The sequence below is a fragment of the Giraffa tippelskirchi genome, chromosome 2 (genome assembly GCF_054371585.1).
Source record: "Giraffa tippelskirchi isolate mGirTip1 chromosome 2, T2T-mGirTip1v1.2.pri, whole genome shotgun sequence".
Lineage (NCBI taxonomy): Eukaryota > Metazoa > Chordata > Mammalia > Artiodactyla > Giraffidae > Giraffa > Giraffa tippelskirchi.
This window is the reverse complement of record NC_137276.1, coordinates 118,079,169-118,106,664: the sequence shown is the minus strand read 5'-3', so window position 1 is coordinate 118,106,664 and position 27,496 is coordinate 118,079,169. Positions and strand designations below refer to the sequence as shown.

General features: G+C 45.4%; 1 protein-coding gene and 1 long non-coding RNA gene across 3 annotated transcripts in view; one reads left to right on the top strand and one right to left on the bottom strand.

The window, feature by feature from the left end:
* The window catches only part of PCNX2 (pecanex 2), a 308,594-nt gene that overhangs the window by 263,839 nt on the left and 17,259 nt on the right, over positions 1-27,496 (top strand). For both annotated transcript variants that reach the window (XM_081570388.1, XM_081570387.1), the window contains 6 exons: positions 4,295-4,528; positions 6,542-6,654; positions 24,074-24,218; positions 24,935-25,165; positions 26,202-26,476; positions 27,171-27,358. In XM_081570388.1, the coding sequence (XP_081426514.1) occupies positions 4,295-4,528; positions 6,542-6,654; positions 24,074-24,218; positions 24,935-25,165; positions 26,202-26,476; positions 27,171-27,358 (1,186 nt within the window). The remainder of the gene's footprint in view (positions 1-4,294; positions 4,529-6,541; positions 6,655-24,073; positions 24,219-24,934; positions 25,166-26,201; positions 26,477-27,170; positions 27,359-27,496) is intronic.
* LOC145538418 (uncharacterized) lies at positions 22,057-27,255 on the bottom strand. The gene is made up of 2 exons (XR_014076841.1): positions 26,388-27,255; positions 22,057-24,246 (listed from the first exon to the last, which is right to left on the bottom strand). It is a non-coding gene; the product is annotated as an uncharacterized LOC145538418 (long non-coding RNA).

Below are 27,496 nucleotides of genomic sequence, written 5' to 3'. Positions count from 1 at the left end.
AAACAGTGGAAACAGTGGCTGACTTTATTTTTCTGGGCTCCAAAATCACTGTAGATGGTGACTGCGTCAGTGGAATTAAAAGACACATGCTTTTTGGAAGAAAAATTATGACCAACCTAGACAGCATATTAAAAAGCAGAGACATTGCTTTGCCGACAAAGGTCTGTATAGTCAGAGCTATGTTTTTTCTAGTCATCAGGATGTATGGATGTGAGAGTTGGACTATAAAGAAAGCTGAGCACTGAAGAATTGATGCTTTTAAACTATGGTGTTGGAGAAGACTCTTGAGAGTCCCTTGGACTGCAAGGTGATCAAACCAGTCAATCCTAAAGGATATCAGTCCTGAACATTCATTGGAAGGACTGATGCTGAAGCTGAAGCTCTAATACTTTGCCCACCTGATGTGAATAGCTGACTCATTGGAAAAGACCCTAATGCTGGGACTGATTCAGGGCAGGAGGAGAAGGGATGACAGAGGATGAGATGATTGGATGGCATCACCAACTCGATGGACATGAGTTTGAGCCAGCTCTGGGAGACGGTGAAGGACAAGGAAGCCTGGCATGCTGCAGTCCATGGGATTGCAAAGAGTCAGACACGACTGAGCAACTGAACTGAACTGAGGTGATTTGATATGCAATTAGGCGTGGAGACCACCACAGATGTTTGTGCTCAGTAGAAGAGATGTTTTGTAACATCTCGGTCAGTGCTCGGGAGACACTGAGACTGGTGGCAGATGGAGTTCATACCAGTACCTCCTGGTAATTCACATCAGCATCAAGAAGGACTGTTCATGTGAGACTTTCTCCAGACATCACCCTCAGTGCCTTCCTGCCCTTTGGGGATGGGCAGCTCAGAAACTGTGCTCACCTCCCTGGTACCATTAGTTTAAAGGAAATTTCAGAAGTGCTGAGTGGCTATTAGGACAGAAAAAGCAGCAGTTTATGGTAAAAACAAATGGAATATTTTCTTCTTTGACCTAGGCTCCTCTGCAAACAAAATTACCAGTTGCCTTTGTAGCCCTGAATTGGTTCCAAGTTTCAAGGGTTCGGTTTCATTCTTTCTATTATTTTTCATTGGACAGGAAGAAAAATTTGGAATAATTCCTTTACACAAAAGGATTTTTTTTAATTTCTTAATAAACTGGGTCAGTTCTCCACCCCCCCCGTGAATATATTTGAAATCATTTCCTTCCTGATGATTAGAGGTTTTCCCTGATGCCTCCTCCATCTCTCTTCCATTCATTAGTGTTTCAAACCCTCTTAACCAGCAAGAAATGAGCTTTCTGCGAGCGCCTGGTTTCTCAGCCATCATTGTTTCTGCCCAACTCTTAGAAAGGAGATGCGCTTATCACCTGCCCTGCAGATGATAAGGCCAACATAAGTCCAACACCCGGGCATATTGGCCTGCCTGCCAGGTTCTCTAACTGGGATGAGCTGTCTGAGCGAATATGCTGATCTACAGTTAAAATGAGAAACCAGGAGGGTCCCTGCTGGAGAAGCCAGATATGGTGAATTAATTCAGAGGTGTGTGTGTGCTAGTCACTCAGTCGTGACTGACTCTTTGTGACCCCAGGGACTACAGCCTGCCAGGCTCCTCTGTCCGTGGAATTCTCCCATCAAGAATACTGGAGTGGGTAGTCATTCCCTTCTCCATGGGATCTTCCTGACCCAAGGATTGAACCTGGGTCTCCTGTATTGCAGGCAGATTCTTTACCATCTGAACCACCAAGGAAGCCCTAATTCAGAGGAAGTCCTTGCTTTCAATTTGGATCAGTTTGTACACCATCAGTTCGTGTCACCATCCTGACTTAGCTTTACTTATTATGGGATCTGTTTCATCTCAACAGATTCTGAAGGATTTCACACTGTTCATTGACAGCATCTCTGCCTAAATAAAGAGGGATGGAGTACAGTTTGCAGCCAGTTCAAGTAGTTCTGTTTTCCCACAGTGAAAGGACATGGTACTGGCTCCCCTTCCACATGGGAAAGCCCAGTGCTGGGCTGGGGTTCCACTCAGAAGCCAACACTGTAAGATTTTGCCAGAACCAGAGAAACGAGTTTGAATCCCTGGGATTCAAAGTCCTCTTTAACTACTCTGACCTCATCAGTGAAGGGGTTATTTTCATTCCTCCCTAGAAATGAATGAAAAGGGTAATGTTCCGCTTTCCCTTTTTTTGTTTGTTATTTCTGTCTGGTACACGTGATTAGTACATATTGAGGGAAAACTAGACCAGATGTTTGCTCGTGCCAGATGTTTAGACAGACCAAATTTCTTTCTTCCCTTCATAATTGTCAGCTGAGAAGCCACGCCTTTGGTCACGGTCACATTTCCTCTTTGGCTCGTGATTTTGGATGGAACACTTAGCAGCTTTAAGTGGTCCTGCCAGCTGGTGGGCAATAGGACACCCTCCAGATTCTTGATTTACGTATTTGAATATCAGGTATGTGCTCTGATGACCATGGGAGGCTTGGCTGTCTCCTGCCTCCTGATCTCCTGCTCCAAACCTCTCCTGGGCTCTGCTCCCCAACCTGAGCCTCAAGCTTGCTGGGTAGGTAAGTCAGAGATGCCAAAGATATGATGATGATGTGATTTTTGCACACATCCAATGTGCCAGGCCAGGTGCTAAGTGCTTCAGATGCATCATCTCATTTTAAACCTCAAAACAGGGATAAAAAAATGGCCATGATTACACGCGTCTTCCTTTTGCATGTCTGCTTTCAGCTTCCCCTAGCCTCTTCCTCATTTCCTTTCTCCTTCTCTCCTTCTCTCCCTCCCTCCTTCCATTGAAGGGGTTTTCTAAGGCCAGCAGTGTTGCAGAGGTCGGGGAAACATGTGAACTCTGCTTACTCTCTGCCAACTTCGTGTTTCTTGCTTCCTCAATTGGGGGTCAGGTGGATGATGGAGCCTAATAGAGATCATGCCTCAAAGAAGGAGGGAGGAGCAGACAGCACGAGCCACAGATGAAACTTCCCCAATGAGCAGGCTGCCCTCGGTCCTAACAGCAGAGAGAAGCTGAGTCAGGCATTTGCTGTGGTTTTGCCCGAATCCAGAGACCATGTGTGTCTGTTCAGTCAGCTGTTCAAACTCCTGCAGCAACCTGAAATCAGACACCTCGGCAACCTCCAACCTTGGCACTGTGGATTTCACGTCCCAACCAAAGAGGAGAAGAAGAGGAGAGCTAGGGGGCTAGGAAAGGCCCCTCTGCCCACTCACCTCCATAGATTCCTGTTGCCTAAGCCCTGTTCACATCCACCCCACGTGTGTTACTTTCTGTCTTCTCTCCTGGTAAGAATGCCTTTTATAATCAGAGGAGTCCATCAATGAAATGTTTGATTTTATAGGAGCTCTAATCACTGCCTCCTTGCATGGAAGGCTGCCCCTCCCCCTCTTCATCACTCTCAATTCACAGATAGGATGCTAACTGTGTTCCCTGGTCTGTCTTAGCCCCAGTGACACTAGCCACGTGCCTTTTCCTGTGATAATGAAGGAAGAGTGAAGTTGAAAAAGACCCATCCACAGATACTCCCATCTATTCCCGACATGCCCATGGCGGACTTAGGCTGTGTTTTTCTCTGTCATGTGTTTACTTGTCCAGGCTGGATGCTAGCCTTCTTGAATGATGAACTCATTTAAAAACTACAAGATGGCTTTCAATAAATCTGTAGCTCAGAATCATAAAGCCCAAGGGTGGCATTTTTCCCAATTGGACTCATAAGTGGAGTGTCTGATGGAGGAGGAAACTTGGGGTTATTTTTGAAGACATCTCAGATGTCCACTGTCTGGGTACTCAGGATTGTGTGTGTGTGTGTGTGTGTGTGTGTGTGAACAATTGTACATCGTAAGTACTTTCCATAAGAACCATGTTGCTTTAGCTCATGACACACTCTTGGTCTGAGGCCCTGGATGAGGGCCTGCCCTGATTTCTTCTAGCAGCATCAGCCCAGCCTGGCCTCCGGGAAACCCAAAGGAAGCACAGTGCTTTTGTGTGCATCTCTCAGAAAGGATGACACTTTCTCTCTGACTGCCATTCTTTCTCACCACTGAGATTCTGTTCTAGCTAGCACTGAGATTCTGCTAGCATTCTGCTCTTCTCACTTTCCTCTTCCCTCCAGCGACCAAGAGGGAACATTTTAGAATGGCTCCAGTGGGTGCATTAAATCTAGCAGGAGATACAAATGATACTGCATGCGGGGATTACACGTGTCATTCAACCCTGACAGTGATTTACTTTAGGAGATGAAATTTTAAGTCTTTCAAGCTTTGGGCTCAAAACCTTTCTTTCTCTCGGCAGAGTATAATATACTATATGGTGACATCCCCCAAACTGTTCTCCTGGATCAAAAACGAATCACTTCTGAAGTCCCTGCAGCCCTTTGCCAAGTGGCATTACATTGAGCGTGACCTTGCGATGTTCAACATGAACATTGATGATGACTATGTCCCATGTCTCCAGGGAATCACGCGAGCCAGTTACTGCAACGTTTATCTGGAGTGGATTCAATACTGTGCCCAGAAAAGGCAAGAGGTGGGTAATGGAGGTGGGGCTGGAGGAGTTGAGTGTAAGTTAAGAAACAAGGAGCTTTGTAAAGACCATTTCTTTCTTATACTCTGTGTGTGTGAGTCACTCAATTGTGTCCGACTCTTTGCGACCCCATGGACTGTAGCCCGCCAGGCTCCTCTGTCCATAGGATCCTCTGAGCAAAAATACTGGAGTGGGTAGCCATTTCCTTCTCCAGGGGATCTTCCCAACCCAGGGATCAAACCCCCGGGTCTCTTGCATTGCCGGCAGATTCTTTACCATCTGAGCCACCAAGGAAGCCCTGGTAGACTATAACGAAGTAGAGGAGAGAAAGGATACTAGTATTTGGACAGATGTTTATTTAGCAGTTAAACAAAATGAAATGGAAAAATTCGTATATCATATCTCCAAGAAAGGCACCTTGAAAGTACATTTTCCTTTCTACTGTGCTCAGAGTTGATACAGTGTTAAGCCTCGATCATGGCTTTAAAACTCTGGACACTTCTTTGTTTAGAGTTTCTTTTTGAGATTTCTGAACAGAGTATATATGGGCTGAAATGCAGAGGATTTACTAAACCTATTGAATTGTGGACAAGCCCATTCTGTTTAGCAATCAGACTGGTCCAAGCTACTTCTGTAGTTTTGTCTGTGTGTGTATGTGCATTGTTGCTCACATGCTGAGGATGCTTCTGAAGATGAATACAGCCTCTTAGAAATGAAAGCAAGGAAAATGACATTTTATAAAAGGAAGACAAGGAAGCAGACAGGAGGAGAAAGGGGAGGGAGGCCAGAGGAAGGAGTTTGTTATCTCTGCTTCTCAGGATTTGGAAAGCTTCTCCTGATGTGTTGTTGAAGGAGATGGTAGATCCATGTTGAAAACTGCCTTCTCAGCAGCTGATGAAGTGTGCTATGTGACCTGGTAAACCAAATTATGACACTAGCCCAGGTCCTTGACCTTTCATGAGTGATTGAAAGCAGGTGGGAGAGAGTCAGTGGCAGAGTCAGTCCTCCACATGCAGTCGGGAGAATGTGTGCTGAGATCTTAACCCATGCGGAGCCTCCACTGGTGGCGGAAATAGTCAAGAATCTATTGCTGATCCTGGCTAATGCCACAATGAGGGCACTCTTCTTTCCTCAGCTAGCTTGTAAAAATGAAATTATCTTGCTTTGCTTGCCAAAGGTATCTTAACTTTAAGTTCCTTCTGCATCTTCCCCTGCTCCTCTTCTTAAGCTTGGATGAACCACTTCATTTAATTGTTGATTGTGGGCTTATGGTCAGTTCAGTGGGCTCCTCGTTATAGAGGGAACAGAAAACCCTCATTTGCACTTGATTCCTATACTTCTATTTCTGCTGGTGTACCTGTCCCCTTGCATTGGACAGGGTTAAGGTGGGCATTAGCTAGGGTTAAGGTGGGCATTGGACAGGGTTAAGGTGGGCATTGGACAGGCTTAAGGTGGGCATTGGATAGGGTTAAGGTGGGCATTGGACAAGGTTAAGGTGCAAGTTCATTTGGTGACTCAGACAGTAAAGAATCTGCTTGCAATGCAGGGAACATGGGTTTGATCCCTGGATCAGGAAGATCCCCTGGAGAAGGGAATGGCCACCCCCTCCAATATTCTTGCCTGGAAAACCCCATGCCTAGAGGAGCCTGGTGGGCTACAGTCGATGGGGTCACGAAGAGTCGGACATGACTGAGTGACTTTCACTTTCATTTGACTGCGAGCTCTGACCATCTTCCTGACCCAAGGTGGTGTATTCACAATTCCAGGAAACCAGGCCGACAAACCACATATTAGCCCCTTTATTTCCTTAAAGTAACTTCCCCATTTAAATTTGTTTTTATGTCCAACCTCCAGAGAAACTGCCTCAGGAAACAGAGTTTACCATCCTTTGGGTCACTGTAGGGGGACCCAGGTGACCATGGTGGCTGCCTCATGGAATACCTCTGCGTTTGTGGTTCTATGTAAGTGCATGCGAGACCCCACATGAAAGCTGAATGAACATCTTTGCTCTTCCAGCCCTCGAAGCACCTAGAAAGTGACGAGGACTCTCCTCTGGTGACTCTGTCCTTTGCGCTCTGCATCCTGGGGAGGAGAGCTCTGGGCACTGCAGCTCACAACATGGCCCTCAGGTACCTGGGGAGACAGTTGGCACAGATGCCAGTTGGCATTTTATGTGTTGGACAGACTTTTGTCCATCATTTTCTTTATTTTAAAGTTGGACTGCCTCTACTTCTTCGAGCATTCTCTCTCTAATAAATCATGTTGGACCTGTGAGAAGACTTTTTGATCATGGTCATCTTTTGGGGAATTAAATGTGGAAATGGTATTAATAAGGAACAGTCAAAACCCTGGAATTCTAAGCATAGGGCCTTCTATGTTACAAGAGTCTTCGCAAATTTTGGAGGGAGATTAAATGAAATCATGCATATGTCAACTGAAAAATCAGTCACAACCTGAAAGAAGCGAATGTTTTATTTGGTGGGAATGTTTAGGACACTGGGCCCAGGGGACGGCACCTCAGTAGCCCTGAGAAGCTGCTCTGAGGAGGCAGAAGAGGGAGTCAGGCTATATTCAAGTTGGCAACAAAGGGGGCAGGTAGCCTGAACATCAAAGATTATTGTTAAGTAAGGAAAACCAGATATCAAATTAAGGAATTCAGTGCTCTTCTATGTATGGGAAGATGCAAGAGTCTGGGATTATTAAAGTCATTTCTTTCATATGCATCTCAGCTGTCTGGGGCCAGCATCCTGCATTTTTACAGAGGTATTCTTCTCTTACTTGAATTCCCTTAGGGCTCACCAGCTCACACTTGGGTGCAGGCGTGCTAAGTTGCTTCAGTCGTGTCTGACTCTCTGTGAGCCCATAGCCTGTAGCCCACCAGGCTCCTCTGTCCGTGGGATTCTCCAGGCAAGAATACTAGAGTCGGGTGCCATGCTCTCCTCCTGAAGGAGGGAATCTTCCCAACACAGGAATCAAACCTGTGTCTCTTATGTCTCCTGCATTGGCAGGTGAATTCTTTACCACTAGCCCCGCGAGGGCTGTAATCGCTAATGACTGTGACTTTAAGTTCCTCTTGTAGGGAGTGGTGCCACTTGTCAGCATGGCTCAGAAATTCATATTTGGAGGGCTAGAATCATGGATAGCTATGACATTTCTTGCACACCAGTATGGCAGGAGGTATTCCGTTTCACATGTATGAAGTGCCTATGATATTCAGCAGAATTAATGTTCAAAAAAATGTTAGTTCCCCTCCCCCCTTTTTTGTTTTTCCAAAAAAGGAAACGGTTACTTCTGTGCTTTAGTCCAGAGCCTACTCTGCCCTGACTCTATGGGGCTTTGATGACTGGATGCTGCTTCTGTTTTTTCAAACTCTCTTTGCTGGATCTTGCCCCGTTGTATGTTAGCAGCCCAGGTTTCTCTTCTTAAACAACAAAACTATTTTGAATTTAATTTTCAGTTCTCTCCTGGCCTGTTTACTCTCCTTCACCCTCTACCCATCAGGTCTTGCCTTCACAAACAAGCCCTTGAACTTGAATCACAAATGAAGTTGTACTCATTGCCTACCCCCACCCCCCACCCCATTTCCTTCTGCAGGGAAACAGCTTTTGTGAATTTCATCACTCACCTTCTCATCGCCCCAGTCGGTGGCCATTTCACAGACTGCCCCTTTGGTATTTAGCACTGTGGGCCAGATGTTCTGGATTTTGCCTGTCCATTAAAGTCATCTTGATTGGTACACATTAGTCTCCTAAGGATCTTATAAATATCCTGGTGCCCAAGCCCTACCGCAGGGCAGAGCCATCATGTCAGGACCCCTGTGGGTGGACCACGCAGCAGGACCTTTTATGGTCCCCTGGGTGCATCAACGTGCAGCCAAAGCTGAGAATCATACAGATCCAGGAAGCTGAAAAAGAAAGCGCTCTTCTATGTAATGGTTTCTCCTTTACTTGGGCTTTCTTCAAAATTTCTGAGTTGTATTGTTGAACCTGTGTTCTGCAAAGGGGTCCTTTTGATACCCTACTTGAGTGCATTTGGGGGTTATTAGGTATGACAAGCGTCTTAAGGGCAAAATCCACTTATGTGTTTGTTTAACGACCCTCACAATGAGGGGCCATTGGGTAAACAATTCTGAGGGGACTTCTGAATGCCCTTCCTGCAGGGGATAGCTGAGTCATCCCCAGTGGCGAGCCATGGGCAGATGTCATCCCAGACGTATGTGGACTGGTAAGGGGGGGCGTGGTGCGGTTGGCAGGCCCTCATCCCTCTCTGGAGAGGAAAAGGTGAGAACTGAGGCGGTTAGGATTCATGACAGCTAGTCTCTCAGCCCCCACATCTCAGAATTGCATGGTTTTCTTCAAAGGTGAGAAGTGCTCACTGATTTTGTGTTGACCTGTTCTAGAAAATACTCTGGGGGAGAAGTGGCCTGCTTCTACCCCCTTTCTCCTTCCTGCCTGCCTCAGCCTCATACTGTGTGCCATGCTAAGTTGCTTCCGTCATATCCAGCCCTATGAACTGTAGTCCAAGAGGCTCCTCTGTCCATGGGATTCTCCAGGCAAGAATACTGGAGTGGGTTACCATGTCCTCCTCCAGGGGATCTTCCTGACCCAGGGATTGAACCTGCATCTCTTATGTTTCCTGCATTGGCAGGCAGGCTCTCTACCACTAGCACCACCTGGGAAGCCTCATACTAGATGCAGGCAATTCCCTTTGTGGTCATCTAGGACTGAATTCAAAGATTGAGAGTCTAGCAGACGGCCCCTTGTGAGCTTTGTAAAACAACCTACTATAATATTGTAAACAGGAAGTACTCTTCGTGAAGGGCTTCAGAAGATTCAAGGCTCTATATCACAAAATGAATCTTCATACATTCATAGCACCCAAGCATCTTTTGTTGGATCGATAGAAAGTTTTTTTTAATAAATTTAAAATTTTCTTTACAAATTGCAAATAAAGCGCTTCAATGATTTTACTTTTTTCCATTGCCATCCAACATATTTTCAGACTTCTTCGATCTTGTTTGTGTAGCTTGTTCCAATATTTCTGATCCAGGTGTTTCTTGCTTGGTCTGCTTTATTTATTTTTTCCTTGATTAAGCACCATGCCTAGCAGCTGCTTTGTCAACCTTGTTTTGATGGAATTTTTCTTTGTTTCAAAAAGCTTCTCATGCTCCATGTCAGCTCCGCTTGTTCCAAACACAGTGATGAGATAAGTCTGGGAGTAATACTCTTGGTATTCTAGGGAAAGATTTGGTTATCTGAGGCCGATTCACTCCACTGAGCAGTCCCATACTGTAATAAAATCCTACAATGCATTTTCATTTCGGTCCTTGATGTACTAAAGATATATGTTAGACACTGCCCTGGGCTGGAGGTTGGAGTCTAAGTCCATGAGGTTCTGATTTATGTGGAGGTATTATGGGGGGCAGGGAGGGATACAGAGGCGGGGGAGCTTGGAGCAGGGTCCCCACCTCCACTCCAACCAAACAGCTGTGCTCTACTTTTCCCTGAGCTAGAGTTCATTCAAGAAATGGTTTTGCTTGTGAAAAATGGTTTCAGAGCTCAAAAATTTTTTTAAACATAAATTTCTATAGATATAGTCAAACTGCTTTCCAAAACTGCCCCGATTTCTATCCTCACCATGAATATTTTGCCATAACTTGACTAACACTGGATAGTCAATCTTTTTTAATTTGTCTAGCCTGATGGGTAAAAAAAAATAATCTCATTCTTAATCTGAATTTGCATTTCCATAATTAATAGTGAAGGTAAGACTCTTTTTAAAGATTTATTGGCCATTTTTTTTTTCTGTGAAGTGCCTGCCCATGTGAACGTTTTATCCACTTCTGTGAGGTTGTTATTGTTGTTCAGTTGCCAAGTTGTGTCTGACTCTGTGACCCCCATGGACTGAAGCATGCCAGGTTTGCCTGTCCCTCACCATCTCCCAGAGTTTGCCCAAGTTCATGTCCATTGAATCGGGGATTCCATCCAACCATCTCATCCTATGTTGCCCTCTTCTCCTGCCTTCAAATCTTCCCCAGCATCAGGGCCTTTTCCAATGAGTCAGCTCTTTGCATCAGGTGGCCAAAGAATTGGAGCTTCAGCTTCTGCATCCATCCTTTCAATGAGTATTCAAGGTTGATTGCCTTTAAGATTGGCTGGTTTCATCTCTGAGCTGTCCAAGGGACTCTCAAGAGTCTTCTCCAGCACCACAGTTCAAAAGCATCAATTCTTTGGCGCTCAGCCTCCTTTATGGTCCAACTCTCACATCTGTTCATGACTACTGGAAAATCCACAGCCTTGACTGTATGGACCTTTGTCAGCAAAGTGATGTCTTTGCTTTTTAACACCCTGTCTAGGTTTGTCATAGCTTTCCTGCCAAGAAGCAATTGTCTTCTAATTTCACAGCTGCAGCCATTATCCGCAGTGATTTTAGAGCCCAAGAAGAGGAAATCGGTCACTACTTCCACCTTTTCCCCTTCTATTTGGCAGAAGTGATGGGACCGGATGCCATGATCTTAGTTTTTTTAATATTGAGATTTAAGCTGGCTTTTTCACTCTCCTCTTTCACCTTCATCAAGAGGCTCTTTAATTTCTCTGAGGTACTTACTGGTTTTTAGAAGCTATTCTCATATTAAGATATTCATATGTGTTAAATGTTTTCTATCAAGGTGCTCTTGTCTTTATGGTGGGGCTGCTATGCCTCATTTTCTCCTCAGGTGACATTTATTTTATTTTAAAATATTTATTTATGTATTTATTTAGCTGCGCTGTGGCATGCAGGATCTAGTTTCATAACCAGGGATCGAACTCGGGCCCCCTGCGTGGGGAGTGCGAAGTCTTAGCCACCAGATCACCAGGGACGTCCCTCCTCAGGTGAAATTTAGACCTCACATTTTATAAAAACCTCAGCTGGAATTTTTATTCAGATTGTATTAAATTTACAGATTAGCTTAAGAAATAAATGGACATTAGTCGATAATATACTGTCTCTGGAATCATTCAGTTTTTTAAATGTCTCTCAGCAGTTTATCATTTTATGGAGATTTGTAATACTTAAAAGATTTGATTCTAGATATTTTATAGTTTTATTGTGATCATGAATAGACCCTTTTTGTCCCTATAACATTTGCTATTGCTGGTTTACAGGAAAGTTGTTTCTTTTTTTATATTGGTCTCATTCTGGGCACCTCTTACTGAACTCTGTTATAAGCCTGTTATTTCAATGGCCCTTTCCTGATGGTCCAGTGGTTAAGACATCACCTTAAAATTCAAAGGTTGCAGATTCCACCCCTGGTTGGAGAACTAAGATCCCACATACTTCACAGCCAAAAGACCAAAACATGAAACAGAAGCAATATTGTAATAAATTCAATAAAAACTTTAAAAATGAACCACATTAAAAAATCTTTAAAAAATATTATTTCTATTAATTCTATTTGATTTTCTGCTGGAAAGACATATTTGCAACTAATGACAGTTTTGCCTTTTCTCTTCCGATAGATATAACTCAATTCTTGTTACCCTGGCTATGACCTCCCAGTGGAGGTAGGCATCTGAGTTAGTTTCCAATTGCTGCTGTAACAACTTACCTCACATTTGGGGGCTTCAGTTCAGATCAGTCGCTCAGTCGTGTCCGACTCTTTGTGACCCCATGAATTGCAACACGCCAGGCTTCCCTGTCCATCACCAACTCTCGGAGTTTACCCAAATTCATGTCGACCAAGTCAGTGATGCCATCCAGCCATCTCATCCTCTGTCGTCCCCTTCTCCTTCTGCCCCCAGTCCTTACCAGCATCAGGGTCTTTTCCAATGAGTCAACTCTTCGCATGAGGTGGCCAAAGTATTGGAGTTTCAGCTTCAACATCAGTCCTTCCAATGAACACCCAGGACTGATCTCCTTTAGGATAGACTGGTTGGATCTCCTTGCAGTCCAAGGGACTCTCAAGAGTCTTCTCCAACACCACAGTTCAAAAGCATCAATTCTTTGGCGCTCAGCTTTCTTTATACTCCAACTATCGCATCCATACATGACTATTGGAAAAACCACAGCCTTGACTAGACAGACCTTTGTTGACAAAGTAATGTCTCTGCTTTTTAATATGCTGTCTAGGTTGGTCATAACTTTCCTTCCAAGGAGTAAGCGTCTTTTAATTTCATGGCTACAGTCACCATCTGCAGTAATTTCGGAGCCCCCAAAAATAAAGTCTGACACTGTTTCCACTGTTTCCCCATCAATTTCCCATGAAGTGATGGGACCGGATGCCATGATCTTAGTTTTCTGAACGTTGAGCTTTAAGCCAACTTTTTTACTCTCCTCTTTCACTTTCATCAAGAGGCTTTTTAGTTCCTCTTCGCTTTCTGCCATAAGGGTGGTGTCATCTGCATATCTGAGGTTATTGTTATTTCTCCTGACAATCTTGATTCCAGCTTGTGCTTCATCCAGTCCAGCATTTCTCATGATGTACTCTGCATATAAGTTAAATAATCAGGGTGACAATATACAGTCTTGATGTACTCCTTTCCCAATTTGGAACCAGTGTATTGTTCCATGTCCAGTTCTAACTGTTGCTTCTTGACCTGCATACAGATTTCTCAAGAGGCAGGTCAGGTGATCTGGTATTCCCATCTCTTTAAGAATTTTCCACAGTTTGTGGTGATCCACACAGTCAAAGGCTTTGGCATAGTCAATAAAGCAAAAGTAGATGTTTTTCAGGAACTCTCTTGCTTTTTTGATGATCCAGTGGATGTTGGCAATTTGATCTCTGGGTCCTCTGCCTTTTCTAAAACCAGCTTGAACATCTGGAAGTTCATGGTTCATGTACTATTGAAGCCTGGCTTGGAGAATTTTGAGCATTACTTTGCTAGCTTTGAGATGAGCGCAATTGTGCAGTAGTTTGAACATTCTTTGGCATGGCCTTTCTTTGGGATTGGAATGAAAACTGACCTTTTCCAGTCCTGTGGCCACTGCTGAGTTTTCCAAATTTGCTGACATATTGAGTGCAGCACTTTCACAGCATCATCTTTTAGGATTTGAAATAGCTCAACTGGAATTCCATCACCTCCACGAGCTTTGTTCGTAGTGATGCTTCCTAAGGCCCACTTGACTTCACATTCCAGGATGACTGGCTCTAGGTGAGTGATCACACCATCATGATTATCTGGGTCATGAAGATCTTTTTTGTATAGTTCTTCTGTGTATTCTTGCCACCTCTTCTTAATATCTTCTGCTTCTGTTAGGTCCATACCATTTCTGTCCTTTATTGTGCCCATTTTTGCATGAAATGTTCCCTTGGTATCTCTAATTTTCTTGAAGAGATCTCTAGTCTTTCCCATTCTATTGTTTTCCTCTATTTCTTTGCACTGATTGCTGAGGGAGGCTTTCTTATCTCTCCTTGGTATTCTTTGGAACTCTGCATTCAAATGGGTATATCCTTCCTTTTCTCCTTTGCCTTTCACTTCTCTTCTTTTCACAGCTATTTGTAAGGTCTCTTCAGGCAACCATTTTGCCTTTTTGCATTTCTTTTTCTTGGGGATGGTCTTGATTACTGCCTCCTGTACAATGTCACGAACCTCCGTCCATAGTTCTTTAGGTACTCTGTCTATCAGATCTAATCCCTTGAATCTATTTCTCACTTCCACTGTATAATTGTAAGGGATTTGATTTAGGTCATACCTGAATGGTCTAGTGATTTCCCCTACTTTCTTCAATTTCAGTCTGAATTTGGCAATAAGGCGTTCATGATCTGAGCCACAGTCAGCTCCAAGTCTTGTTTTTGCTGACTGTATAGAGCTTCTCCATCTTTGACTGCAAAGAATATAATCAATCTGACTTTGGTATTGAGCATCTGGTGATGTCCATGTATAGAGTCTTCTCTTGTGTTGTTGGAAGAGGGTGTTTGCTATGACCAGTGAATTCTCTTGGCAAAACTCTATTAGCTTTTGCCCTGCTTCATTCTGTATTCCAAGGCCCAATTTGCCTGTTACTCCAGGTGTTTCTCGACTTCCTACTTTTGCATTCCAGTCCCCTATAATGAAAAGGACATCTTTTGTGGATGTTAGTTCTAGAAGGTCTTGTAGGTCTTCATAGAACTGTTCAACTTCAGCTTCTTCAGCATTACTGGTCAGGGCATAGACTTGGATTATTGTGATATTGAATAGGTTGCCCCGGAAACTAACAGAGTTCATTCTGTCGTTTTTGAGATTGCATCCAAGTACTGCATTTTGGACTCTTTTGTTGACTTTTATGGCTACTCCATTTCTTCTAAGAGATTCTTGCCCACAGTAGTAGATATAATGGTCATCTGAGTTAAATTCACCCATTCCAGTCCATTTAGTTCGCTGATTCCTAAAATGTTGATGTTCACTCTTGCCATTTCCTGTTTGACCACTTCCATTTGCCTTGATTCATGGACCTAACATTCCAAGTTCCTATGCAATACTGCTCTTTACAGCATCGGACTTTACTTCCATCACTAGTCACACCCACAACTGAGTATTGTTTTTACTTTGGCTCTGTCTCTTCATTCTTTCTGGAGCTATTTCTCCACTGATCTCCAGTAGCATATTGGGCACCTACTGACCTGGGGAGTTCATCTTTCAGTGTCCTATCTTTTTGCCTTTTCATACTGTTCATGGGGTTCTCAAGGCAAGAATACTGAAGTGGTTTGCTATTCCCTTCTCCGGTTTTGTCAGAACTCTCCACCATGACCCGTCCATCTTGGTTGGCCCTACACGACATGGCTCATAGTTTCATTGAGTTAGACAAGGCTGTGGTCTCTGTGATCAGATCGGTTATTTTTCTGTGATTGTGGTTTTCAGTCTGTCTGCCCTCTGATGGAGAAGGATAAGAGGCTTATGGAAGCTTCCTGATGGGAGAGACTGACTGAAGGAGAAACTGGGTCTTGTTCTAATGAGCAGGGCCATACTCAGTAAATCTTTAGTACAATTTTCTGTTGATGGGTGAGGCTGTGTTCCCTCCCTGTTATTTGACCTGGGGCCAAACTATGGTGGAGGTAATGAAGATAATGTGACCTCCTTCAAAAGGGACCATGCACGCACTGCTACACTCAATGCCTCCAACCCTGCAGCAGGCCACCACTGACCCATGCCTCTGCCAGAGACTCCTGGACACTTACTGGTAAGTCTGGGTCAGTCTCTTGTGGGGTCACTGCTCCTGAATCCTGGTGTGCACAAGGTTTTGTTTGTGCCCTCCAAGAATCTGTTTCCCCAGTCCTGTGTAAGTTCTGGCAGCTCTATGGTCGGGTTAATGGCAACCTCCTCCAAGTTGGAAGCTCAAAAATCAGCAGTCAAGATTTTACATTCAGGAGAGCCCGTGAGTTGTGGGAAACCAAGACTCACCTCTTGTTCATGCTTGTGCACACACTCACTTTCTCTGAGTCCCAGCACAGAGGCAGCAGCTTGGAGAACACCTGGATCATACAAGGAGATTCACTGATTAATTTTAGGACACATGCTGAGTGGAAGGGATCTGGTGGGACTTTCTCAGGGGACAGAAGTTTTGGCAGGTGCCTTCCCCCCCCTCTCTTTCCACATTGCTCACCAGGTGCTGGTTGATGTCATTTCTGTTACTCTCTGCTACTTAGCTAACACCATGCACCCTGTCCTGGAGTCCTCTGAGGACCAGCCTTGCCCAACCTGCCAACAGCTCCCTCAAAGCAGCTCAAAACTCCATCCCAGGAGTCTTGCCCTGTACATCACCATGCCGAGAGCAGTAACAGCCAGGCCTCAAAACAGCCAACCTGGAACCAAGCACAACCCACCAGACACCCATAGCAATCATGACCCAACCACAATAGGAGGTGTACTCAGCCCACAGGGTACTCTGCTCTGGTGACCTGAGGGAACTGTGCCTTTGGGCCCACTGGACACTTGCTACATAAGGTCACATTTTCAAGGCCAAGAGACATAGTTGATATACCTAATACATAGAAACAAGCAGAGAGAGTTGATTATAATGGAAAAGAATCTGAAAGAATATATATGTATATATATGCACACACACATATATGGGCTTCCCAGGTGGTACAGTGGTAAAGAATCTACCTGCCAATGCAGGAGACACAAGAGACGTGGATTTGATCCCTGAGTTAGGAAGATCCTGTGGAGCTGCAAGTGGCATCCCACTCCAGTATTCTTGCCTAGAGAATCCCACTGACAGAGGAGCCTGGAGGGCTACAGTCCATGGAGCTACAAAGAGTCGGACATGACTGAGCGCGAGTGTGCGCGCATGCACACACACACACACACACACACACATATAGTTGAATCATTTTTCTGTACACTTGAAACTAACATTGTAAATTAATTATACTCTAATTTAAAAAAAATCATTTAACCCCCCCAAAAAAACCCGATAGGCAAAAATGATACAAAGGAATATCTTCCAAATGAAAGAGGACAAAACCCCAGAAACGAATTAAATAAAACAGAGAAAATCAATGCAGCAGATAGAGAGTTTAAAGTAATAGTCATAAACATGCTCCCTGAAATCAGGAAAAGAATGGAAGAACACAGTGAGAACTTCAGCAAAGAGATAGAAAATACAAAGAGCCATTAAGAATCCCACTGTGTGGGAAAGCCTTCTCTTACCCCAGTCTGGGGCACAGGTCCTGCACTGAGCTCCCACTCCGTTGCTTCTCTGAAATGTCTGGATGTCTTGAGGAAGCATCCAGGTTCTGGTTCCCTGAGTCTCAGACCTCCCTTTGTGACCCTACAGACTGTAGCCCACCAGGCTCCTCTGTCCATGGGATTCTCCAGACAAGAATACTAGAGTGGATTGCCATGCCCTTCTCCAGGAGATCTTCCCAACCCAGGGATCAAACCCACATCTCTTAGGGCTCGTGCATTGGCAGGCAGGTTCTTTACCACTAGAGCCACCTGGGAAGCCTTTCAGTGTCGCATGAGATGCTAAATATCTGTTCCCACCTGTCTCATCCTCTTTCTAAACTCCTTTTTGGCCTGTTTCCTCTTAAATGAAAGGGTTTTAATACTATATCTTGTACAGGCAACCATGGGAATGAGCTGAGCTGATGGAATGGAAAGCACTCAGTAATGCACAAGCCACCAGAGAATTGTAAGGTATCCTTTCTGTCTCACTTCTAGCTGCTCAGAGCTGGTGCTTTTTAAAACAACAGAATGTTCACTGAAAGATTATTTATGGAGTATTAATATTTTATATAGTGGGTTCAATATTTGTGTAACTTAAAATTCTGAGATGCCCTTGAATAATACAGATATCTACAATACTCTCATATATACAAACTACTATATTTCCTGATACTTAACATAATAAGACTGCTGTAACTTCTACCCATAAAACATTAATCTTTCAAAACCACACCTTTAGGAGTTCACAAATTCTTATTTCTCCCAAGTTTTTAAAAATTATATTTAAACCTTCTTTAAAAAGGAAGCTGAAAATTTCAAACCAAAAGGCTTAATCTGCCTTTCACAGTGTTTATCAAATCATCATGTACATTTTATTTATTTTCTTTCAAGTTGGATATAAGATTTTGTTTTTATAATTTTAATTTTTTTGACCTTTTGAATACTTAAAAATTGTGTCAATTACACCTCAATAAAGCTGAAAAAATTGAAATCAAATACCAAAAAAGCCCTAATCTGAACGAACTCTGAGAAATAGATCAATGAAGAGGATCTTTTATTCATCCCACAGAAAAAATACATTTAGTAATTTTCACCTGAAGAAAATATAACTTGTATTTAAAGAACTCAAAGATTAGTTGTTAGGAGTTGCTCTTGGAGAATGACCAATAAGAGCCATCAATAGTAGGATACTGATACCAAGGACCATCCCCTCTTGGATGCATTACTCTTTGTACTTCCAGCTCCTTTAACTTTAGAGTGTGGTGAGGAGTGATGGGATCAACCATGCAACCAGTGCATGGTTGTGGGATCCCACAGAGGAATGAATCATGTATGAAGTACGCTGCCTCCCCCACGGTGGAGACGCTCTCTGAGCTAGGATACTGACTTAGATAACCAAGCACACACTCTCTAAGAATCTCCATTCCTAATTAGTAAGCATGGGAAACCCAGCCTGCAAATCACAATTGTTCGCATATGTTCTCCGAGGGCTCCATGTACAGCAGTGCCCTGCAGCAGAAGGCTCTTCACAATGCCCATCTGTAAACATACAGTATACGAGCCTGTTTGGACATTAACTTAAACATATCAATCCTTCTGGAGAGTCCACTCAGAGTTCTGCAGAAACTATCCCAGCATTAGAGTTGTTTCCACCTGAATCCCAAGAGTCATTAACACCGGATCCAAGATAATGAACCAGAGTCCAGAACTTAAAATCTGTATCTTTAATCATAATGGGCAAGGTTTCTCAGCAGCAGCATTATTCACATTTTAGGTTGTGTGGTTCTTTGTTGTGGGGGACTGTCCTGGGCATTCCTGCCTGGCCTCTACCCACTGGTCCTACAGCTGCCCTACAGCTGTGACATCCAAAATGTTTCTGGATATTGTCAAATGTTTCCTGGGGGCCAGAATTTCCATGGACTGAGAGCCTGTGAGAGAGGGTGCGGGTGAGAACTGGGCTGAGCTGGATAGGGTCATAGGCAACATCTGGCTAGACTTGAGCCCTGAGGACTCCTCTGTGGATAAAGAAAGATGCCATAAAACAGTGAAACAGGAGTGAAAACAGCCTTCACTTCAGCTGGCCATTCTCAGGTTGTCACTGCTCTGTGAAAGGTGATGGGAGAGGATGCTGAAATGGGCGGGACCCATTAAAGCATAATCTTCATGGAGCTAGAGTTTCTGCCAGGGCTACAAGCAACAGCCAGAGCTTTAAGCCAGAAAATGCCTGTTTCCAGAAAGGTTGTGTACATCTGTGCTTAAGTGCTGATGGCCCCAGCCTCTTACGTGTACTCACCACCAATGGTTATGTCATCATAGGACAGGGAACAGGGTCAGCAACCAGAAAGAACAGGAGTAAGTACAAGCAGAGTGTCACAGAGGCTCAGCTTGGTGGTTGGTGGCATCTGCTGGGGATGTGGAGTCTGAGCAGAAGCTGAATCGTCCTTTCCAACACACATGCACACATACAAATGTGCACCCTTGTACATACACACACACACACAAGCACATCACACATAAATGTGTGCTCATCTCAAGCACACACATATACAAATGTGCACTCGTGTACATGCACATACACACACACATGCACATACATACACACAAATATGCAGCCACACATGGACAGGCGCACACGCGCGCACACACACACACGTACACACACTTATGAAGGTGAGATATTATGCAGGTCCTAACTGTGTGGAATGTGGGTTGAACACTGCAGAAGAGGTGCAGAAGGCTGGTCACAGAGTGTGTCAGCAGACAACCCTCGGTGCAGGGGCAACCCTGTCCATTTGTGTGGGGACAGGGCAGGGCAGGCTCCAGAAGGAACCTGGCCCGAGTGTAGTCATGTGTCAGGGACACACATCCACATGTAGAGAACTGGACCGCGGCACTGAGATGAGCCTAGGCTTACATGGCACCACATTTGTGCAAAAAACTTCAATGAATAAAGACAGCACTAGGGCCAAGTGTTGGCTGTTCTAGTCCCCACAAAGGCCAACCTTGAATAACTCAGATGTAACCCTGTTTCCCTGCTCCAGCTGTTGGCCTGGGGGTGGGAGCCTGTCATCTCTCAGTAGAGTCTCAACAGAACAAAGCCTGGTGATGCTGCAAGTCAGAAATGTGTGAGGGCCACTTGGAGACCTCTCCTCTCCTCAGAGCTTCCCAGCTCATCACATCTCTGCCTTCTTCCTCTTCAGTCTCCTGAAGATAAAAGGCAGATAATGAAACACCTTATATTTAGGATGCCTGTATCTTTAAGGTACTAGGAGTAATGCCCCGCAATCTAAGGGTAGTACCCTCAATCTAGTGAAATTCTAATTCAGCCTTTGTTTTCTGCATGGAGACTCATTTTTTAAAAAAAATTTCATTGACGTATAGTTCATTTACAATGTGTTCACTTCTGCTGTACAGAAAAGTGTATATGTACATTCAATTATGCATCTATACATTCTTTTTTAATATTCTTTTCCATTATAGTTTATCACAAGATAATGAATATAGTTCCCTGTGCTATACAATAGGACCTTGTTGCTTCTCCATTCTATATATATATATATGTTAGTTTGCATCTGCTAATCCCAAATTCCAGTCCTTCCCTCCCCCAACCCCCTCCCCCTTGGCAACCACAAGTCTGTTCTCTATCCCCGTGATTCTGTTTCTATTTCATAGATAGGTTTGTGCATTGAGACTTGTTTTAATGTAATAGCAGTAAGTCTCACAATGTGTCATTTTCCTTAGAAAACAGAAATGATCAGTAAAGCATCTATCATTCTGTCATTAGGGGCCTGAGATGGGCTCCAATCACTTATCGAGGTCCCGTAGAAGGGCATTTTCTAGACTAGGGAATCAGGTCTGTGCTTGCCTTGTGTACGCAGTCAAACAAAGGATGGGCTGAATGCCTGGCTCTTCTCTTCCATCTACCTGGGCATCTTGGCAGGTCCCTTCATCTCCCTCTTACACTGTCCTCAGCCCCACCATCTAGAGGAGTGATTTCTCTAAACCTGTGTGCTAGCAGCCTGGCATGCTTCTAATCCTTTCTAGAAGAAACCCCACCTACGTTTAGCCCTCTTTTTAGTACTTCCTGATCTGATGACAGGGGCATTTTGGACCATTTTCAATGACAACAGTTTGCACTGTTTTAAAGCTCCCCTCCCTTCCCCTGTCCTGTTGTATCCATCCTTGCCCTGCGGTCCGCCCCTCCCCTCCCAGGACTGCAGGCAGCCCCAGGAAGTCTTTGTTCTGTGTGGGGGCTGCCTCCTGAAACTCTTCCTGGAAGGCTCTGGGCTCCTCAAGACCATGGCACCTGCCCCACCTGCCTAGACCCATTTCCCACAGTCATCTCTGACCTTGAGCCTCAGCATCCCTCTCAATGGAGTTCTGGAAGGAAGTTAACAATTGTGGTGCATTTTGCAATCATGTGCTGTGATAGCAGTCAGCGGAACTCTTTCCCTGACATGCGGGCCTAATGTTCTGTGTTGAATCCAAAGTCTTGCTGGGTGAGCCAGCTCGTTTAAAGCCTCCTCAGCTCCATCCTCAGAGAGTCTCTTCCACACACACTTCCTGGCTCGTTATGTCCCAGTTCAATCCTATCAGGGATGCTGTTTCTTGTGTAGCCGCCCAGTCCCACTCAGGGATGTTAGAGGCCAGACTCATTAGAGGCGGCTGCAGAGTGTATTAATGGACTTAGAGGGAAAGAATTAAGAACAGTTCTTTCCCTCCACATAATATAGGGTGAATCACTTTCCCAAACTGTGTGTTGATCCAAAAGGTAATGGGCCCAGACCGTGAAAGGTGTCCCTTGGGTGCCTTGCCAGAGTCCTGCTCCAGCTGGTCCAGGGGTTCCCTCAGGATGGACAGCGTCAGCAAAGGGAAGAGAAGACATAGCGAGTCTAGGCAGGTGTGAAGTAGTGTCAGCGTCTCCTAGCTTTATTTTTCAAAGGGAGCTTTTATATCTTTAGTTGTACATAGAGGAAAATGTAAAATGTAGAGTCATGCCAAATTAGCTCAACGGGTCAGCAGTTTTTGACCTTTATCGAAACCAGGACACCGTTTGTATACCTTAGTTACAAAAGTCTCATGTTGTTTACATCATCTTCTGGCCTGGAGGCCTGCTAACATCTTATGACTCTTTATTGATAAGGGTTGATCAGCTAGAACACTTTTTCTAAAGGTATTTTTATATCAGGCACAGAACGTACCAGAGCTACATTTTTTAAAGAATACAGGCACAGTAGATTATGACAAGGAAAAGATTCATTAACTCAAGGTTTCAAAGTAAAACCTGTTTTTTGTAATCTATCTTATGCCTTGAGCCTAACAGAAAAGAATGTGGTCCCATAAAGTCACGGTACAGCAAGCTGAAACAATGTAGCACAAAGGTCAGTTCTTTAGCAAAAATCACCAGCTAGGTTAACAATTGTCTTATTATTTATATTAAGGCTAAACCTTTATTTATATAAGTCTCTATTATACTTTTATTATACAGGCTAAGCACGTTAAGAGCAAAACATAGCAAGTAAATATAGACTGAATAACAGTTTCATAAAGTAATATTTTTTATGTTTTCCAATAGGCTTTTTCCCCCACGAAGGGTTCTGTGCCCATTGGGACTTTTTGTGCGTTCAGGCTCTCAATGCTGTTTATTGCTAAGGAGCAGTCATGCACGTTAGCTCCAAAGGCACAGGCACATTTATCAAACAAACTAATATGCTAGCAAGAGGAATTTAGATTAAAATACTCTTTATCATGGATAATCTTACAGGGTGCCTCCGTTCGGGGGGCATGTCGATTAAAGTTTTAAATTGATCTGTTTGGGAAAAGATCAGGGAAGGCCTTCTGCCTAAGTCACAGAAATTAGGGAGAGGTTTATTATAGCAAGCATCAGAAAGATAGATATCATCTTCAAGGTGAGCGCCGAGGCAGCTTTTTTGAAACCCCTGAGGCCTAAGTTGCCTTGCTCGTCAGGCTTTCTCCTCATGACCTTGTCATGGGTGGGATCTCGTGAGCTGGCTCCCGGCAGTGTCTCTCTGCTCTCCACCCAGGCAGTACTCAGTTACACGCAGGAAATGGAGGCAAAGCAGAAAAGCCCAGAAACATAAAAACCTGGACAACCTGAGAAATCCTTCGGTCATTCATTTTAACCCCCTCTATCATGGGGGCAGCAGAGGATAAGATGGTTAGATAGCATCACCAACTCAATGGACATGAATTTGAACAAACTCCAGGTGATAGCAAAGGACAGGGGAGCCTGGTGTGCTACAGTCCATGAGATCGCAAAGAGTTGGACACAACTTAGTGACTGAACAACAACAAATTGTGCCTCATCAACTAGTCATTAACAAAAGGGTGGGACTGGGAGACTGGTGTACTCTGAGAATCTAAACGGCCAATTTGAGATTTCACTTGGTGTTGTTTTCTCTCTCCATATGGTGAGAGAATCCAATTTTCATTATGAGTTAAATAGTCCGAAAGTGCCATCCAGAAACACAGAGAAGACAAACAGAAGGGCCTGGACTCTTCCCCGGGCCTCCCTGCCTCCCTCCTAAGAAGTGTAGCGTTTCCAGGCCTCTTGGACCAGATGGCCTGGGTCTCCATACTCACTCATACTCACTCCATACTCACTCTGTGAATGTGGCCACTCACTCTGTGGATGTGGCAGGCCAGCTCTGACCAAGACTTCTACCCTCACACTCCAGGATCCAGTGTGTCACCGGCTATTCTTGATGATGATCACTAGAGCAGTTGTCACAAGGGTCTGAACACGGGCTGCAGGGTCAGGTGTTCAGTGGGACCCCTGCCGGATCAGCCTAAAGACAGTAAAGTCCTTCTTGTGGTGTCATAGGGGAGAATCGGGCCAGTTCAGGGTGACAGGAGCCTGAACACCTTTGCTCCATGTGAACAAACAAACTTTGTTTCGCAGCCTGGATTCTTTCCTGTATGGCCTCCATGCCCTCTTCAAAGGTGACTTCAGGATAACAGCCCGAGATGAGTGGGTGTTTGCAGACATCGACCTGCTGCACAAAGTTGTCGTCCCAGCTCTCAGGATGTCTCTGAAGCTGCATCAGGTAAGCATTCTTTTTTTTAAGTACAAGCCTGAAACATTAGGGGAAAAAATGACCTTTCAAAAACACGGTCCCCTTGCTCAGCATAATTCTGACGAGTGGGCTTCTGACTTAGTAACTAAGTGTGTGTGTGTGTGTGTGTGTGTGTGTGTGGTGTGTGTGCTCAGTCAAGTCCCCTCGACTCTGTGGCCCCATGGATTGTAGCCCGCCAGGCTCCTCTGTCCATGGAATTCTCCAGGCAAGAATACTGGAGTGGGTTGCCATTTCCTACTCCAGAGGATTTTCTCAACCCAGGGATCAATCGCTCATCTCTTGTTTCTCCTACACTGGCAGGAGATTCTTTACCACTAGCCCTATCTGGGAAGCCCAGCAACTAAGCACTGAGGCATTGCCTATTTTTGATGGTACCCATGGTGATGTGCCCTCAAGAGTCCCTAGAAGGTGATGATCTCCCACTAGCATGGAAGAGGGGACTTGGCCGGAGAAAATTACATCAGAAGTGTCGACACTGTGGTGAAAAGTCATAGGCTTCTATGCCACAAGCTCTATGTGGCCCTGAGGCCACTGCGATAGAGAGGTGCCCTTCATTCACTCAGGGGGGCTGAGCGATGTGGAGGTGGACTTGGCCTTGCACCAGGCATTGGCCTCATTGCTGTGTGCACCGCAAGCCAGGACCAGCTCTGTGGTCCTCCACACCCACAGTCGAATTCTTTCCCCAGGACCAGTTCACTTGTCCCGACGAGTACGAAGACCCAGCAGTCCTCTACGAGGCCATCCAGTCCTTTGAGAAGAAAGTGGTCATCTGCCATGAGGGTGACCCAGCCTGGAGGGGTGCCGTGCTGGCCAACAAGGAGGAGCTGCTGACCCTGAGGCACGTGGTAGATGAGGGCACGGACGAGTACAAGGTGCTCATGCTCCACAGAAGCTTCCTGAGCTTCAAGGTGATCAAGGTACGGGAGCCATCCATCCCGGCTGCCACCAGCCTCCCTCCTGGGGGAACGTGAGAAATATATGGCTGGCCAACAAGTTCATTTGGGTTTTCATTCAGGAAAAACCTGAATGAACTTTTTTTGTTTAAAATAATTTATTATATATATTTGATTTTTGGCTGTGCTGGGCCTTTGTTGCTATGTGGGCTTTTTCTAGTTGCGGTATGCAAGAGCTTCTCACTGGGGCGGCTTCTCTTGCTGCAGAGGACGGGCTCTAGGGCTCGCAGGCTTCAGTAGTTGCAGTGCATGGGCTCAGGAGTTGCAGTTCCCGAGCTCTAGAGCATAGGCTCAGTAGTTGTGGTGCATGGGCTTAGGTGCTCCTCCATATGTGGGATCTTCTCAGACCAGGGATCAAACCTGAGTCTCCTACATTGGCAGGCGAATTCTTTACAATTAAGCCAACAAAGAAGGCCCCCTTAATGAACTTTTTTCCCAACACGGTAGCGTGGATTGGCACAGATGTGCGTGCCCCTGGGCCAGCATCCTCTGTCCAGAGCCACAGTCCCCAGGGGTGAGGGGGCGCCAGTGCTGGCCAGCATGCAGGGTGGGTGACCTCGGACGGGCAGTGCATCTCTGCCAGGGCCCTTTCCCACTCAAAGAGCTGGTGTGTAAGTGATGGCTTTGGCAAGAAGTCCTGAAAGGCTAGACACACGTGGGGTCAGGATCTAGCTTGTTGTTAAAGACTTTCTAATTCTCTAAGATTCCAAACCTCCCTCTCATAACCTGTTCCTGGACCCGAGAACTTCCTTCCCAGAAATTCTCTTCTTCATACAGCTTCAAATCACCGGGCTGAAACAGAGCCTTCTTTTCTTTTTATTTGATTTCCATGGCCCCATGAAAATGGCATCATATCCACCTTGCTGCCATTCAGACATCACTAAGAAAGCTTTAGGCCAAAGCATAGTGGTCACAGGTACTCAGACCCAACAGTCTGTAGCGCCCCCCCCCCTCCACCCCCACCATCCACTTTCCTCTCGGTGTCTTCCCCGCGCTGCAGGTGAACAGAGAATGCGTCCGCGGCCTCTGGGCAGGGCAGCAGCAAGAACTCATCTTCCTCCGCAACCGCAACCCCGAGCGCGGCAGCATTCAGAACAACAAGCAGGTCCTCCGAAACCTGATCAATTCCTCCTGTGACCAGCCCCTGGGGTACCCCATGTATGTCTCCCCACTCACCACATCCTACCTGGGGACCCACAAGCAGCTGAAGAACGTCTGGAGCGGACCAGTCACCTTGGACAGCATCAGGGTGTGGCTCCGAACCAAGTGGTTAAGGTGGGTCTTCACGGCAAAGACATTATTTACCCAGATGGGGTGGGTCTGCGAGCTCCAAGGCTTTTGGTAGGGGTCTCACTGTCTGTCCATCCTCCTGTGATGAAAACTGCCATGCCCAAATGTCCTCCAACACACCCTTTGTTTCAGCAAGCCGTTTCAGATGATGACTTAATGGGAAACGTCATTGAGGATGACGCTTCTCCCGCTTCCATCCACGGGCTGAGACTTGGGTTTGAGTCCTTGCAAAGTTGGTGAGGTTACGGGTCTTTGTTACACATCTGTTGCAAAGAACCAGGCTTGAACCAACCTCCTTGCCCCATCCCGCCCCCAGCACTCATCTCTGATCGAATAAGTTTTCTCACCCGGTGGTAACAGTTTTCCTGGTTAGTTGGAACAAATTCTAAGTTGTTTTGCCTGAATCTAACAGGGCTCTTTGTCGGACCTCAAAGCTGAGGGTCCCTGTGGATGGTGGAGCCCGCGCGGCTTCTTCATCCGGGCATGGTATATTCATTTATCAGTCACTGAGGTTTGGGGAACAGAAACCCCTCCCTCCATCTGCATCCCATCTGCATCTCCATCGCTTCTCGCCAGTACAGTGCGGTCTTTCGTCCTGCTTTGGACACAGATGTGATGGGGTGTCTAGGGGAATTAGACATGTTTTGGTGAGAATCTTTGAAGCCTTTCTTCCTCTCAGAGTGCGGAAGGACTGCGACGCAGCAGGCCAGCCGGGTGCTGGCAACATGGAGGACGTGGATGCAGGGGGCGCTCCGCCCGCAGGCGGCAACAGTGCCCCCAGTGGTGAGAGCAGGGAGAGCAGCGCGGAGCAGCCCAGAAAGGATGGGAGCCGCCACTGGTCACCCCGGGAAGGGACACGGAGGACAGGTGAGTGCAGTGGGGACCTCGTGTTACTGCCAAGGCTCCTCATGTCTCACTGGCCAACACCGTGGGCTGTGTTGTCATTCTAACCTCCGAGAGACCCTTTATACAGTACAAATCAGTATTGGGCCAATAGATGCCCCC